Source organism: Hyla sarda, chromosome 2 (genome assembly GCF_029499605.1).
Source record: "Hyla sarda isolate aHylSar1 chromosome 2, aHylSar1.hap1, whole genome shotgun sequence".
In the NCBI taxonomy this organism is placed as follows: Eukaryota; Metazoa; Chordata; class Amphibia; order Anura; family Hylidae; genus Hyla; species Hyla sarda.
Window position 1 is genome coordinate 94,290,810 of NC_079190.1, and position 16,128 is coordinate 94,306,937.

General features: G+C 42.0%; 1 protein-coding gene across 1 annotated transcript in view; it reads left to right on the top strand.

The window, feature by feature from the left end:
- LOC130358791 (solute carrier family 26 member 10-like) overlaps positions 1 to 16,128 on the top strand; it is an 86,747-nt gene that overhangs the window by 37,226 nt on the left and 33,393 nt on the right. The window contains exons 10-13 of the mRNA XM_056562588.1: positions 2,115 to 2,210; positions 9,851 to 9,957; positions 11,993 to 12,062; positions 14,283 to 14,462. Of these exons, the coding sequence (XP_056418563.1) occupies positions 2,115 to 2,210; positions 9,851 to 9,957; positions 11,993 to 12,062; positions 14,283 to 14,462 (453 nt within the window). The remainder of the gene's footprint in view (positions 1 to 2,114; positions 2,211 to 9,850; positions 9,958 to 11,992; positions 12,063 to 14,282; positions 14,463 to 16,128) is intronic.

Here is a 16,128-nt window from a genome sequence, read left to right on the forward strand (position 1 = left end):
GAGGGTGGAAACATCATGCTTTTGGGCTGTTTTTCTGCTAAGGGACCAGGACGACTGAAAAGGAGTGTAAAGGAAAGAAAGGAAAGAAAAGGAAAGAAAGAATGGGGCCATGTATCGTAAGATTTTGAGTGATAACCTCCTTCCATCAGCAAGGGCATTGAAGATGAAACATGGCTGGGTCTTTCAGCATGACAATGATCCCAAACACACTGCCTGGGCAACGAAGGAGTGGCTTCATAAGAAGCATGTCAAGGTCCTGGAGTGGCCCAGATCTTAACCCCGTAGAAAAGCTTTGGAGGGAGTTGGAAGTCCCTGTTGCCCAGCGACAGCCCCAAAACATCACTGCTCTAGAGGAGATCTGTATGGAGGAATGGGCCAAAATACCAGCAACAGTGTGTGAAAACCTTGTGAAGACTTACAGTGAAACATTTGACCTCTGTCATTGCCAACAAGGGGTATATAACAATGTATTGAGATTAACTTTTGGTATTGACCAAATACTTATTTTCCACCATAATTTGCAAATGAAACAGACAATGTGATTTTAAAGATTTTTTTTCTCATTATGTCTCTCATAGTTGAGGTATACCTATGATGAAAATTACAGGCCTCTCTCATCTTTTTAAGTGCGAGAACTTGAACAATTGGTGGCTGACTAAATACTTTTTTGCCCCACTGTATGTCTACAGGTATGCCTGTGTCACATTACTCTTTTGTCTATTATTTACTACTAGCTGAGTACCCGGCGTTGCCCGGTTTTTCCTTTCTAATCCTTGTTGGGGAGGAAGATAAACAAAGAGGAAGCTTTTGACTTCATATCTCGTCCTCATTTATTGTTGTCATATCCCAACCCCATATCCTATCCTCATCCTGACCGCCTATCCCGACCTCCTATCCCGTCATCATATGTCGACCTCATGTCCCGTCCTCATATCCCGTCCTCATATTCTGACCTCCTATCCCGTCCTCCTATCTCGACCTCCTATCCTGTCCTCCTATCCCGTCCTCCTATCCCGACCTCCTATCCCGTCCTCCTATCTCAACCTCCTATCCTGTCCTCCTATCCCGTCCTCCTATCCCGACCTCCTATCCCGTCCTCCTATCCCGTCCTCCTATCCAGTCCATCTATTCAAACCTCCTATCCTGACCTCCTATCCTGACCTCCTATCCCGACCTCCTATCCTGTCCTCCTATCCCGACCTCCCAACCTCCTATCCCGTCCTCCTATCCTGGTTCTCCTATCCCGACCTCCTATCCCGTCCTCCTATCCAGTCCATCTAACCCAACCTCCTATCCCTTCCTCCTATCCCGACCTCCTATCCCGACCTCCTATCCCGTCCTCCTATCCTGTCCTCCTATCCCGACCTTCTATCCCGACCTCCTATCCCGACCTCCTATCCCAACCTCCTATCCCGCTCCTCCTATCCTGGTCCTCCTATCCCGACCTCCTATCCCGGCCTCCTATCCCGGCCTCCTATCCCGGTCCTCCTATCCCGACCTCCTATCCCGACCTCCTATCCCGGCCTCATATCCCGACCTGTAATATGTGTACCAGGTATTGAAATATCTCCAGCCGTACAGAAGTTATGTGAGAACTTACATTTCCCATTGATTTGCATGGGACTTTAAACAAAAACCCTGACACTCACAAATGGGGGTAATTAAGGGTTACATTAACTATCCTATATTTTAAGTGGACATATAAGTAACATGTGACCAAGTATTATCGAAATATCTCTAGCCGTTTGGAAGTTATGCAGTAACATATATTTCCCATTGACTTGTATGGGACTTTAAACATAAACCCCGCCCCTGGCAAATGGGGGTGAGTAAGGGTTAAATCACCTATCCTATGTTTGTTGTTGACATATAAGTAACATGTATGCCAAGTTTCATGTTAATATCTTTAGCAGTTTGGAAGTTTCTTGTGGAACATTCATACATACATACATACATACATATATACATACATATATACATACATACATACACACATACATACACACACATACATACATACATATATACATACATACACACACACACACACGTTGAGTTTAATACATATAGATAGATGTTCTGCCTAACAACTGTTTTATTTATTTTTCCTCCAGGCAGTACTTGCATGTATAAATGTTGTGAGCCTCAGACAGATGTTTCTACAATTCCAGGAGCTTCCAGAATTATGGAAAATCAGCAAGACTGACTTTGTGAGTATTCCATTACATTTTCTATCGCTAATGGGTTACAAGTATTTGGCAGGTACGCAACATAAGCTTGTTGGGGATTTACAAAACCCTACTCTCATTTATTGTCCTTTACAAATTAAGGCTACGTTCACACTACAGAATATTCCAGCTGAGAAATTCCCTTGAAAATTCTGGTGCAGCAGTATCCCATTGTCTTCAATGGGATTCTGCTGCACCGTGCACACATTTTTTTTATCAACTGGTGCCAGTAAGTTAAACAGATTTGTAAATTACTTCTATTAAAAAATATTAATCCTTCTAGTATTTATAAGCTACTGTATGCTCCAAATGAAATTCTTTTCTTTTTTGAATTTCCTTTCTTGTCTGACCACAGTGCTCACTGCTGACACCTCTGTCCATTTTAGGCACTGTCCAGAGTAGGAGAAAATCCCCATAGCAAATCTATCCTACTCTGGACAGTTCCTGAGACAGAAAGAGGTGTCAGCAGAGAGCACTGTATTCAGACAGATAGGAAAATCAAAAAGAAAAGAACTTCCTGTGGAGCATACAGAAGCCTATAAGTACTAGAAGGATTAAGATTTTTTAGTAAGTAATTTACAAATCTGTTTAACTTTCTGTCATCGCTTGATTTAAAAAAGTAAAATGTTTTCCAGTGGAGTACCCCTTTAAATTCCGGACTCCGCTGTAAGAGTTATCATATTTATTCTTTTTGGAGGAATCTGTTCATTGTCGTCTATGGAGTTGATTCAAGTTCGAACAGTCCTAGCGCCCACAGCAGACAGAATCTCTGCTTGGAATCTCTCCGTAGTGTGAACATAGCCTAACTGTTTTGAGGTGCAGAAATACGTCCAAGAAGAAAATTGTTATAAAAAAAAATCCTTCCTGTTAACAGCAGGAACAGACCTTAAAGGGGTACTCCGCACCTAGACATCTTATCCCCTATCCAAAGGATAGGGGATAAGATGTCAAATCGCGGGGGTCCTGACGCTGGGGTCCCCCAGGATCTCGCCTGCAGCACTCACCTCAACGGCTTCCGGCAATGCTGGAGGCTTCAGATCCCGACCACGCGAGCGGAAGAGCGTGACGTCACGACTCTGCCCCCGTGTGACGCCACGCCACCGCCCCTCAATGCAAGTCTATGGGAGGGGACGTGACGGCTGGCGGAAGCTGTTGAGGTGGGTGCTGCAGGCGAGATCCCGGGGGTCCCCAGAAGCGGGACCCCCGCGTTCTGACATCTCATCACCTATCCTTTGCATGGGGGATAAGATGTCTAGGGGCGGAGTACCACTTTATATAGAGCAGCACAATAAAAGGAGGATGAACTATTGATACCGAGGAGTAGCCTACATGTGCCCATCAAGTCGCAGCTTTAAAAAGTACCTGTCACCAAATAAACTTTTCTAAACTAACTCAGGCTATGTTCCCTAACAACTTCTAACACTCCCCCCCACCATTAAAATACATTTCAGAGCTTTAAAAGCTCTGTATCATACCTTTATTTTTGCTTACATAGTGCAATCTCCCAGCAGGAGAAAGTGGGTGTTTCCCAGCAGGCATGACATCACTAAAGCCTGCTGAGGAACCACTTCTGCCCTCACATCGTTGCAGCACTGTGATGAATAGAAAACCTCGAGCTCTATGCATCTTTGCATGTTTCAGTGAGGCTCTATGCATGTTTCAATGAGGCTCTATGCATTTTTCAGAAAGGCTCCTTGCAGTTTTCAATGGGGCTCTGTGAAGCTTTCAGTGAGGATCTGTGCAGCTATCAATCAAGCTCGGTGCAGAGAAGCACTTCCTGAGTTTGGTCTCCTGTCAGCCATTGCGCCATTAACCCCTCAGATACCGTGATCTATACAGATCACGACATATGCAACAGTGCGGTACTTTAAATGGCTGCCGCAGGGATACGATCATCCAGCATGGCATGGATCCGATCATCCAGATGAGGTCCCCTCATCTGCCTGGCCATCTCCAGGGGTCTTCTGCTCTAGTCTGAGATCGAGAAGACCAGAGCAGATTGCCGATAACACTGATCAGTGCTATGCCCTATGCATAGCACTGAACAGTATTAGCAATCAATTGATTGCTATACAGTAGATAGTCCCCTATGAGGACATAAAAAGTGTAAAAAAAAAAACAGCAGTACAATAATTGAAAAGTATGTAAAGATAGGTATCATTTATTGACCCAGAATAAAGAACACATGTCATTTTTACCGTAACGTGTACAGTGTGAAAACAAAACCCTCCAAAACTTGCAAAATTGTGGTTTTCATAAAAATTTCCTCACAAAATATTTTTTTTGGGGGGGCTCACGGTACAGGACCCAAGACTGACCCCTGTTGTACCCCACTAGTAACAGTCACCCAATCAGAATAAGTACAATTAATAACCACCCTCTGTTTCCTATCACTGATCCAGTTACTTACCCACTTACACACATTCTCCCCCAGCCCGATCCTTCCAATTTTATGCACCAATCATTTATGTGGAACCGTATCAAATGCTTTGGAAAAATCCAGATATACGACATCCAGCGATTCCCCCTGGTCCAGTCTGGAGCTCACCTCCTCATAAAAGCTGAACAGGTGACAGGACCGATCCCTCATAAAGCCATGCTGATATGGAGTCATACATTTTTTTCTATCAAAATATTCCAAAATGGCATCTCTTAGAAACCCCTCAAAAAATGTACATAAAATAGAGGTTAAACTATCAGACATATTATTCCCGGGGTCACCTTTTGTCCTTTTTTTTTTAAATATTGGCACCACATTTGCCATACGCCAGTCCTGGGGAACAGTCCCTGTTACTATAGAGTCCATGAATATTAAAAATAGAGGTCTGTCTATAACATTACTTAATTCTTTTAGAACACGGGGGTGAATGCCATCTGGACCTGGTGATTTGTCTATTTAGATTTTTTTGTAGGCGGCACTGTACTTCTTCCTCTGTTAACCTGTACTGGGGAGTTTACCTTAATTTGTTTAGTATATTTGCTTTTTCCTGATCCCCATTTATAATTTCTTCCTCATCATTTTTTAAAGGGCCAACACTTTCATTTTTGACCTTTTTGCTATTTATATAGTTAAAGGACATTTTAGTGTTAGTTTTACTCTCTTGGACGAGTCTTTCTGTCTCCATTTTTGCGGCTTTTATCTGTTTTTTACATATTTTACTTTTTTCTCTATAGCTTTTAATGCTTCTTCACTGCCATCCTGTTTTAGTAGTTTAAATGATTTATTTTGGTCATTTATTGTCCCCTTAACATTTTTATTCATCCATATTGGTTTTCTTTTATTTCTGACCCTTTTATTCCCATAAGGTATATACATCTTACAGTGAGAATTTAAGATATTTTTTAAAAGTCTCCCATTTAGTGTCAGTCTTCTTGTTTTTGAGGACATTATTCCATTTTATATTGTTAAGGGCTTCTCTGAGTTGATAAAACTTTGCCTTCCTAAAGCTCATTGTTTTTGTGGCCCCTCAAGAGATTCCATTATTGAAGAACAAATTATAATGTATTATATTATGATCACTATTTCCTAGGTGTCCTTCTACCTGCACATTAGTTACTCTGTCAGGTCTGTTGGTTAATATTAAGTCTAGTAGGGCGCCCCCTCTGGTCAGGCCCTGCACCATTTGGGACAGATAATTGTCTTTAGCTATAGTCAGAAACCTGTTTCCTTTCTGAGATTCACAGGTCTCAGTCTCCCAGTTTATATTAGGATAGTTAGTCCCCCATTACTATCACCTCATTCTGATTTGCTGCCTTGTTTATTTGCCTCAGTAATTGATCTTCTGCCTCTTCCATTATGTTTGGTGGCTTATAACAAACCCCTATGAGAATATTTTTATTTTCATCTCCATATACTTCTACCCATAATGACTCCACATTATCGTTTCCCTCCCATATATCCTCCCGCAGTGCGGCCTTCAGAATGGACTTTACATTAAGACGAACTCCTACCCCTTTCCGTTTTGTCCGATCCTTCCTGAATAGACTATAACCCTGTATGTTGACCGCCCAGTAACAGCTATCCTCCAACCAAGTCTCTGTTATACCCACTATCTCATAATCCTCCTCAGACATTATCAAATCCAGTTAGTCAGTTTTATTGGTCAGACTTCTGGCATTAGTCAACATGCAATTCAATGATGTATGTTTTTTTTCTTCTATGAAGCCTATTCCTTTTAACTATTGTAACCCCTCCCTCCGCTCCACCCCCAAGTACATTAATAGGTCCCCCCTCTCTATCTACACTATCTTCCCCCTCTATGTTGTAGGTTCTCTACCCCCCCCCAGTCTCTAGTTTAAACACTCCTCCACCCTTCTAGCCATCTTCTCCCCAAGCACAGTGCTCCCTCCCCATTGAGGTACAGCCTGTCCCTACGGTAGAGTCGGTAACCGACAGCAAAGTCAGCCCAGTTCTCCATGAACCCAAACCTCTCCTCACTACACCAGCTTCTGAGCTGCCTCTCTGGTGTGGCTCATAGTACAGGTAATTTTTCAGAAAATATTACCTTGAAGGGCCTTGCCTTAAGCTTGCGGCCTAAGTCCCTGAAATCATTTTTAAGGACACTCCACCTACCTCTTACTTTGTCATTGGTGCCAATATGTACCATGACCGCTGGGTCCTCTCCAGCCCCACCCATCAACCTGTCAACCCGATCCGCGATGTGCCGAACTCGAGCGCCAGGAAGACAACACACTGTTCGGCGATCCCGGTCTTTGTGACAGATCACCTTGTCTGTCCCCCTAATAATTGAGTCCCCCACTACCAGTACCTGTCTGGAGCTGGTTTAATTGAGACAGGCAGAACTGTGTCAATTGGGATGGGAAATTAAACAAAGAGGTCAGCGTGGGGGATGGGATACACAGTAGGGCATATAATGTTACAATGTAGTTACACAGAGTAATATAAGAAACAGTCAGTAGATGGCAGCAAATGTTTGAAGCATTGGGCGATGCATGTAAATGGAACAAATAACATGATATAGGTACCTGTATATCTATTATGACTTTTGCATATGGTGGATTGTTTTGGTGCAGGAGAATTGTTGCAGGTAGATTGGTTGTTGTGGTGTTATTGATTTCAGTTGGTATTGTGATATTTACACCATGGGTAGTGTTGATACATATAAGTTCATATATGTTTTTGCATACACATAATATATACACACACACATCAAGATATTATAGATGATGGTGTGGGAGTGTATTATGGATTGTGGGTGATGGTGCAACAACGTGAGGCTGCTGCTGCTCCTGTCACTGCATGGGGAGGATGCTGGAGATCGTGCAGGGACGTAGGCAGGGACAGGTCAGGTGATTGGAGTAGACGTGCGTGCCTGCCTACCTAGGAATAGGTAATTTAATAGAAATGTGCGGGCCCCCCGGACTATGAGGCCCGGTCATAGTCCTGGCAGGCACCCAGCGGTCAGTGAGTGATAGACGCAGTCACTCACTGACAAGCAAATTAAAGAGAAAAAAAAAGGTCGTCCGGGCCTCTTGAAGCTCTGGGCTTCATACAGGTGCATGGGTTGTACCCCCCCTGCTGGCAGCCCTTGGGGTGTAAGAGGGCAGGGGAGGGGGGTTTCAATGAGTTCAGTGGCTTTGTTAAGTCTGTGTGGCTGAAGAGTACCCAATTTGAATATCCAATACATCTCTCTTCTTGTCAGGGTTTGGGTTCTGTTGGAGATGTGATGGGGAACATGGTCCATCGGACAAATGGTAATCGGGTGGGGGGGGTCAGGATGTTTTTCAGCACAATGTCTAGAGAGACTGTGCAGAAGGAATTTTCATTTAATATTGTTTCTATGTTGGTTTAGACGGAAGCGTAGTTCCTGAGTGGTCCTGCCGACATATTGTTTGCCATAGATGCATGTGATGACATAGATGACATTTGCATGTGAGATAATGTTTGATGGGGAAGATTTCACCTGTGGTGGGGTTGTTGAATTTTTTTTTTTTTTTGTGACATGGTATGACCGCATAGGCATCTTTTCTTGCTGCATCTGTATGAACCTTTGACGGTAGTAGATGTTACAGAGATTTTATGTAGTTTCCTCTTGTGGCGTCTTAGTCTGCTTGGGGCAATCATACTTCTGAAGGTAGGGGCTCTGCGGTAGGTGATTTATTTTTATTTTTTTGATAGTGTTGTTTTCAGAATGGGGTTGGTCAGCAGAATATGCCAATGTTTTTCCAGTATGTTGTGAACCCGGTTGTGGGCTGTATTGTATGTGGTGATGAAATTGTGTTTGTTCTTCTCTTTTTTGGAGTCATCCGTCTGATTTCTGTCTGTTTTGGGTTTTAGGCAATCTTCTTGGGTTAAGTTCTTGGTTTTATTGAATGCTTCTTTGAGTAGTGGCTCTGGGTATCCTTTTTCTTTAAAGTGGTTGTACAGTATTTTGGCTTGGTTGTAAAAGTTGCTTTGATCAGTACAATTGTTTCTGATTCTTTTGTACTGACTGTATGGTATGTTCTTTCTCCATTTTTTGTGGTGACCGCTGTTGAAGGGTAAATACGGTAGCAGTTAGAGTCAACTTTTTTGAAGTGTGTAATGATGTTTATTTTGCTGTCTTTGTGTTGAATTTCTAAATCGGAATAAAAAATGTTCTGATGAATAGTTTGAAGTGAGGCTGATACCCTCCCCCCCAGTCGTTGTTATTAATGGTGTGGATGAATTTGTCGATGAGTTCTGGGGGTCCATTCCATAGTAGGAACAAGTAATCTATGTATCTAAGGTATAATATTGCATGTTGTTTGAAGATGTTTTGAGAGATGATGTATTGTTCCTTGAATGCCCCCATGACCAGATTTGCGTACGACGGCACCCCCTGTGTGCCCATTGCGTCATATTTGAAGAAGTTGTTTGTAAGGGTTAGTTCTAGGCAGTCCATCAGAAATTGTTTTTGCTGAGGGAGGATAGTGGGGTCTTTTTCAAGTGTGGATTTTATGCAGTTTTGGCCAATGTCATGACGGATATTGGAGTATAGGGCGTTAACATCCATGGTAATGAAAATGTAGTTGTCTTGCCATTGAATGGGTTTGAGGATTGCGATGAGTAGTGTTGGGCCCGAATATTCGCATTTTAAATTTTTATTGTGAATATCGCAAATTCGCGAATTCATGATTATTGCGAATATGTTCGCTATGTATTCGAAATTGCGAATATTCACTTTTTTCTGCATATTCGCATATGTGAATATTCGCATATTCCTTCTTTTCACTTGTGAGCCAATTAGAATGATGAAAATACACTTGTCAGAGGTTAGCAACAACATCCCCAGCAACCAATAGTAAAGTTGCCCACCCCCACACTGGTGTCTTCCTCAAATACGCGATTATGCAAATATTCACATATGCGAATATTCGCATATGCCTGGCAGAGGTCAGCCCTGCCAGGCTGCCCTCTTTCCAGCTGTTCGCTTCCGCTAATTACACAAGGAATACTATATTAAAAGTTTTATTTGGTGACAGGTACTCTTTAACATAAATAGCTTTGAAAGAGGCTCTGAATAATGGGGCCTTGGATACAGTATTCTCTGGCAAAAAATAGACAAATCTTTACATTTTCAGTAGTTTCTTTTTAATAGAAAATGACACATGTTGAACATAACCTGATTTTTATTTTCCAGTCTGTGTGGGTGGTCACATGGTTGGCCGTAGTCATTCTTAATGTGGAAATGGGACTTGCTGTCGGTGTAGTTTTCTCTATGATGACTGTAGTTTGCAGAACGCAAAGGTACGTTCCCTAAAAATAGAGTTCTGGTATAAAGAAGAATGTATTCTGTGCACTCTTGATTCATTACCATGTGTTGCATGACCAACAACTACGCAATCTAAAGACTGAAGGTTTAGGTGAAGGTGTTTTTGCTAAATGAAGCTTGTATACTCTATACAGCAGGATAGGACAGTCTTTGCAGCCTGTACGTGGATTTCTACAAATACTGTATCTGCAATTCAGATAATTCGGGCAGATTTGACACAGTTTATTTTTTAAACAAATCTACTGCACTTACCATTTTGTTTATCTTAATCTAAATAGGTAAAACACTCTGGCCGACACTTATCATGGGTCTTTAGACAGTTTTTTGTGTCTAGAAAAGGCGCAAAAAAGGCGCAAGCAGGTTTTTTTTTGCACCTTTTGGTTTACACATTTCTGCTGATTTTGAGTTGCAATCCATTGATTTTGGCAATACACATGATATGGAAGGGATTTAGGTGCAAATCCACTGAAAAGTCTCTAAAACTACACCAGCCCAGACTTAGCTTAACTTTTTGGTGTATGTGAAGAGAGAAATTTTAGAAAATGTGACCTGCACAAAATGTATCAAATGCTCTGTGACCATTTAATAAATTTGGCGCTACTACACATTACCAGCACACAAAAAAAGGTGTAAAAAAATGCTTCACTTACACCTACAATGATAAATGCTTCACTTACAACTACAACGATAAATGCCAGCCACTTGGCTCATTCATTTCATAGTAATATTTCATACCGAGCCCAGAATCCCTGGCATCTCCTCACAAAGTTATAGAGTCACATGATAAAATGCAGTATGATTGCTGCAGCAGCCACTAGAGGGAGAGTACAGAGGATAAAAGTATACAGCTCTGGTTGAACTCTGTAATAAAGTAATAAATCTGTCTTTAGTACACTTTTGGGGGGTGGGGTGTTTTTAATAGGTTTTAAACAGCTTTTCTTTTTTGGAGGTAAAAAAAGGAACATTTTTGCACTATTCAACAAAAAAACTACCTGAATTGACTGTGGCATGGTTAGCTTTTTGCATTGGTCAGGAATATATCAACTACGGCTTTTTTTTTTTTTTTAAATTGTCACAAATTTTTTGCGCAAGCACTCGAATTTCTCATACCTCTCACACCAGCTTGGAACACATTTAGAAACTTGTTTACATCTTAGCTATTTATGTAGAAAATGCACCTCTGTTAAATGTGGGGGAAGTACACATCACATACACCCAGGAAATTGGGAGTTAAAAGAACTTAAAGGGGTATTCCTGCTTTATACATGATATCCCCTATCCAAAGGATAGGGGGATAAGATGGATGATGGGAGGGGTCCCGCCGCTGGGGACCCCCGCAATCTCGGTGCATTCTGTACAGAATGCCGGGGGCTGCACCGAGATTGCGGTTGTCCCCCGCGGCGGGACCCCTGTGATCATACATCTTATCCCCTGTCCACTTGCCTTCCTCTGCCTCCTGTGTCCTCCCGGCACGCGCGGCCCCACTCTCTAGGGCGCGCACGCTGGCTCTCTTAAATTTAAAGGGCCAGTGCACCATTAATTGGTGCCTGGTCCAATCACTGTTTAACTCTATAAAACCCCACCATCCCTTACTGTCCTTGCCGGATCTTGTTGCCCTTGTGCCAGTGAAAGCGTTTTTGTGAGCCTTTGCCTATGTATCCAGACACTTGCTGTTGCCCCTGACTACAAACCGTTGCCACCTGCCCTGACCTTCTGCTACGTCTGACCTTGCCTTTGCCTTTTCCTTGTGTCCCGCGCCAGTCTCAGCCACCAGAGGGGTTGAGTCGCTACCGGGTAGAACGACCTGGGGGTTACTCCACTACCCGTGTCCTCCCCGCATACCAGTCCAGATCCTGACAATTAGGATGGAAAGACCAGGCAACTCTGGGTACTCAGCTAGTTAGATATATAGAATGCATGTGGAATAGAGGTGTTTTTTTGTTTTTTGTATTAATATGTACATTCTGTTGACCTTCATTTATTCAGCCTCATTTTATTATATGATTTCAGAGCACAGTGTTCAGTTCTGGGAAGAGCCATCAATACAGAAATATATCGACCCATTGAACAAAATGACAAGGTATATACTAGACCTTTATACTACAAAGGACACATATCCCTTGAGTCAGTCATTTAGTTTCGTCTTGTGTGTTTCTTTAAACAGTGCAGAGATCACTATTCTGATGTATCCAAACACAACAAAAAAATTCATATAGACTAGAAAAATATAAAATATAGCATATTACTGGCCTTAATGGCCATGGACCTTTGTACTTTGTACTTTTTATGGTGCAAAAATGGTCTCCATATGTCTTTATAAAAAAAAAGTTTGGTTTCTCATCTACAGCATTTACAGTTTACTGTGTCAGCTTTTCTTTCTCTTTGCACTTGTATGGAGCCTATTTGACTTTCCTTGTAAACTGTTTTATATCTGCTCGCCTTTCTCTCTCCAGCCTGTTCTCTCCAAGGAGAGAATAGATTTTTCTCTGAGTAGCAGAATTTTTTTTTTTGAAGACTATTTAGTTCTTTACTTTTGCATTTAGGAAACAAATCAATGATAAATAAATAAAAATTCAGACAAAATTGTCCATAGCCTTTCAAGTCAGTTATTGATGTAGTTTAAAAAAACGCGTGGCAAACTACAAATGGGATTGCATTATCATGTAATAGCAAACTACAGGGTTCCCTGATCACACACCTTTTTTTTTTACAGTTTCTTGATACTCTATTCTGTTCCTGAATAACAGGGAATCAGTCAGATGGGCGTGAACTTAATTTTAATAATGGGAGTGACATCAGGTAATGGGCGGGATTATACAGTCAGGGGTGAGTATATGGCAGACACACCTCTGAATGTACATCATTCACACACTTTGACTGTATAACCTTACCCATAACCTGATATTCACTCCCATTATAAAAATTAAGTTCATGCCCATCTGACTGATTCCCTGAATTGTTAGACAAACTTTAAACCCTCATATCTAAGAAATGGAAGGGCGTATCAAAAAAACTGTAAAAAGATTTGTGGTCAGGACACCATAAGCTATCTAAAAGCCATTTAAGTCCTTCATCTATGCACTGTTTTGCATCCCCCACTGGTTTGGTAAAAAAAAAAATGCATCAGAAACTGCCACTGTATGTTAGGTATATTGAAATAAGCCATATCATTATGTCTTAAAGGGGTACTCTGGTGGAAAAAAAAAATTCATATCAACTGGCTCCAGAAAGTTAAACAGATTTGTAAATTACTTCTATTAAAAAATCTTAACCCTTCCGCTACTCATCAGTTGTTGTATGCTCCAGAGGAAGTTCCAGTCTGACCACATGGCTCTCTGCTGACACCTCTATCTGTGTCAGAAACTGTCTAGAGCAGGAGCAAATCCCCATAGCAAACCTCTCCTGATCCCAAACACTTCCTGAAATGGACAGAGGTGTCAGCAGAGAGACTCAAAAGAACTACACAACTTCCTCTGCAGCATACAGCAGCTAATAAGTACTGGAAGGATTAAGATTTTTAATAGAAGTAATTTACAAATCTGTTTAACTTTCTGGCACCAGTAAATTTGAAGAAAAAAGAAATTCCATCAGAGTGCCCCTTTAAGAGTACAATGACTTGAGAACTTACAAAAGAATAGTTTCATATAATTACATAGTTCATAAGGTTGAAAAAAGACATGAGTCCATCAAGTTTCAAAGACCTGACTCAGGGGGCTCAAAGCCTACAATTTTGCAAAAATAACCATCAAAGGCTTGAAAATGCCTCCATGAAGGACCAGAAGTGCTGCCTGGTGAACTTGGGCAAAATAAAGTGATCCTTATCTCCTTATTGAAAGCAAAACTAACTTTAAAATAAAAATTAAAATTTTTAAAAATGCTGCGGGGTATACACTTTATTTTTTTTATTTTTTATTTTTTTTAACAATAGATGTTCCATACTTCAGGAGTTTATATTTGGTGGCTTTGTTCAAACATGTACAAATAATCCAAGTATGAACCAGTAGGTAGAAAGTAGAAGGGATTTAAAGTATGTACATAAAGTTATCCTTTGGAATTTAAATAGTCTTCAACCAAAATTATAGAGGAACACATTCTTCTGCACAACGAGGACGCCATCCAAACCACAAGTGGAGCGACACATAAATCACACACGACAGGAATGATGCCTTTAGCTGCCAATAACACATCTCTCAAACAATCTATGAAATTCCACTTTCTTAAGACAATAAAATAAAAAAAACCTGCTTCCAGGATCCACTGCCAAAAATGATAAACCCTTTGTCTGCGTTCTTGTTTTCAGTGTTTTGAAATCCCAGGCGTGAAGATCCTGTCTTATAACTCCCCCATTTACTACGGCAACAGGGACATCTTTAAGGAAACAATGAGCAAGATCGTGGGGCTGACACAGGAAAAGATTAGGAGGAGAGAGAAAGCCTTGAAGGCCTTAGAACAAGGCAGGAAGATGACTGTCTCAGTTGTGGTAAGGTTTAGTCCCACTAAATACTGTATTTATATATTTATATAGCTTATATTTGTTTAATGTGGCAGAATCATCAGAAATAGATATCTGTTTTCTCTATTGATGATGGTACAGGGCATTTGCCACATTGCATTTGCCAGATTGCTTTACCCTGTCATTGTGCAGCATAACTTCCCTGTCAGATGCCTTGTTAAAGAAGGTAGAAATATGAACACTGTCGGGATCCGGATAGGTATGCAGCAAGGACACTGGTGGTGGATCCTCTGTGTCAGCGGGGTGATGACGTGGGCCGTACCAGGGGAACGGAGTCTAAGGGGTTACTGGTTTTCACCAGAGCCCGCCGCAAAGCGGGATGGACTTGCAGCGGCAGGTAACCCCCAGGTTGTTCCATCCGATAGCGACTCAACCCCAACTGACAGCTGAGACAGGCGCAGTACAAAAGGACAAGGCAAGAGCAAGGTCGGACGTAGCAGAAGGTCAGGGCAAGCAGCAAGGGTCGTGGTCAGGGGCAACAGCAGAAGGTCTGGAAACACTGGCTTGGGAACACACTAAACGCTTTCACTGGGCACAAGGCAACAAGATCCAGCGATGACAGGAAGGGGATTTTTATAAGGAAGGCACAGGTGCAGGTACTGATTAGGCCAGGTGCCAATCAATGGCGCACTGGCCCGTTAAATCTCAGAGAGCCGGGGCTCCCTAGGGAGCGGGGCCGCGCGCGCCGGGACTGAGCAGACGGAGGACGGGGCAGGTGAGGAGATTGGGATGCGAGCCGGGGGCGGGCGCGTTCCGCTACGCGGATCGCATCCCCGCCGGTGACACTAGTGCAGCGCTCCCGGTCAGCGGGTCTGACCAGGGTGCTGCACGGAGACAAACACTGCGAGTGCTCCGGGGAGGAACAGGGACCCAGAGCGCTCGGCGTAACAAACACAAATGAAATAAGTTACTATATTACTTTCAGTGATGTTAATAAAAGGGATAAAGGCTGACAATCTTAGATGGAAGTGCAACACTTTGACCAAAGAAACAATGCAATCAAAAACCCCATACTAAGATCATAACCCCATACTAAAAAAAAATAAGGCACCAAGAAGGTGTTGTTTATATCAAATTAAACTTTATGGGGGAGATTCATAAAAACTTATGTAAAGGAAACATTGACCAGTTGCCCATAACAACCAATCAGATTGCATCTTTCATTTTGAAAATGGCCTTTGAAAAATGAAAGAGGCGATCTGATTGGTTACTTTAGTCAACTGGTTAACTTTTCCTCTACACAGGTCTTGATGAATCTCCCCCATATATAAATGTATGAATGTAATGATGACCTATGTATGTGAATATACGTTTATTGGGGGAAACTGCACAGTTGAAAGGAGGCTCTTGTACCTTGTTGGGCCACCTCTAGGCTGCATAAAAGGTGAGATATGGTTGGGATACATGGAGGCTTTAGTATCCTGTTGCGCCCCCTTTAGCCTGGATACAAGATAAGGTATGGCTGGGTGTTAAGACAAGTATTGACCTGACCGTGGGTCTTATCAGTTACACTGAAAGCGTTATGGTTCACTATTGCTCTTTCAGTCTGGGTGTCTAGAACCACAGTTGGGCCAGAATAGATGCAAACTATCATCACTTACAGAGCAACTAAAACATAATCTTTATCGCCCTG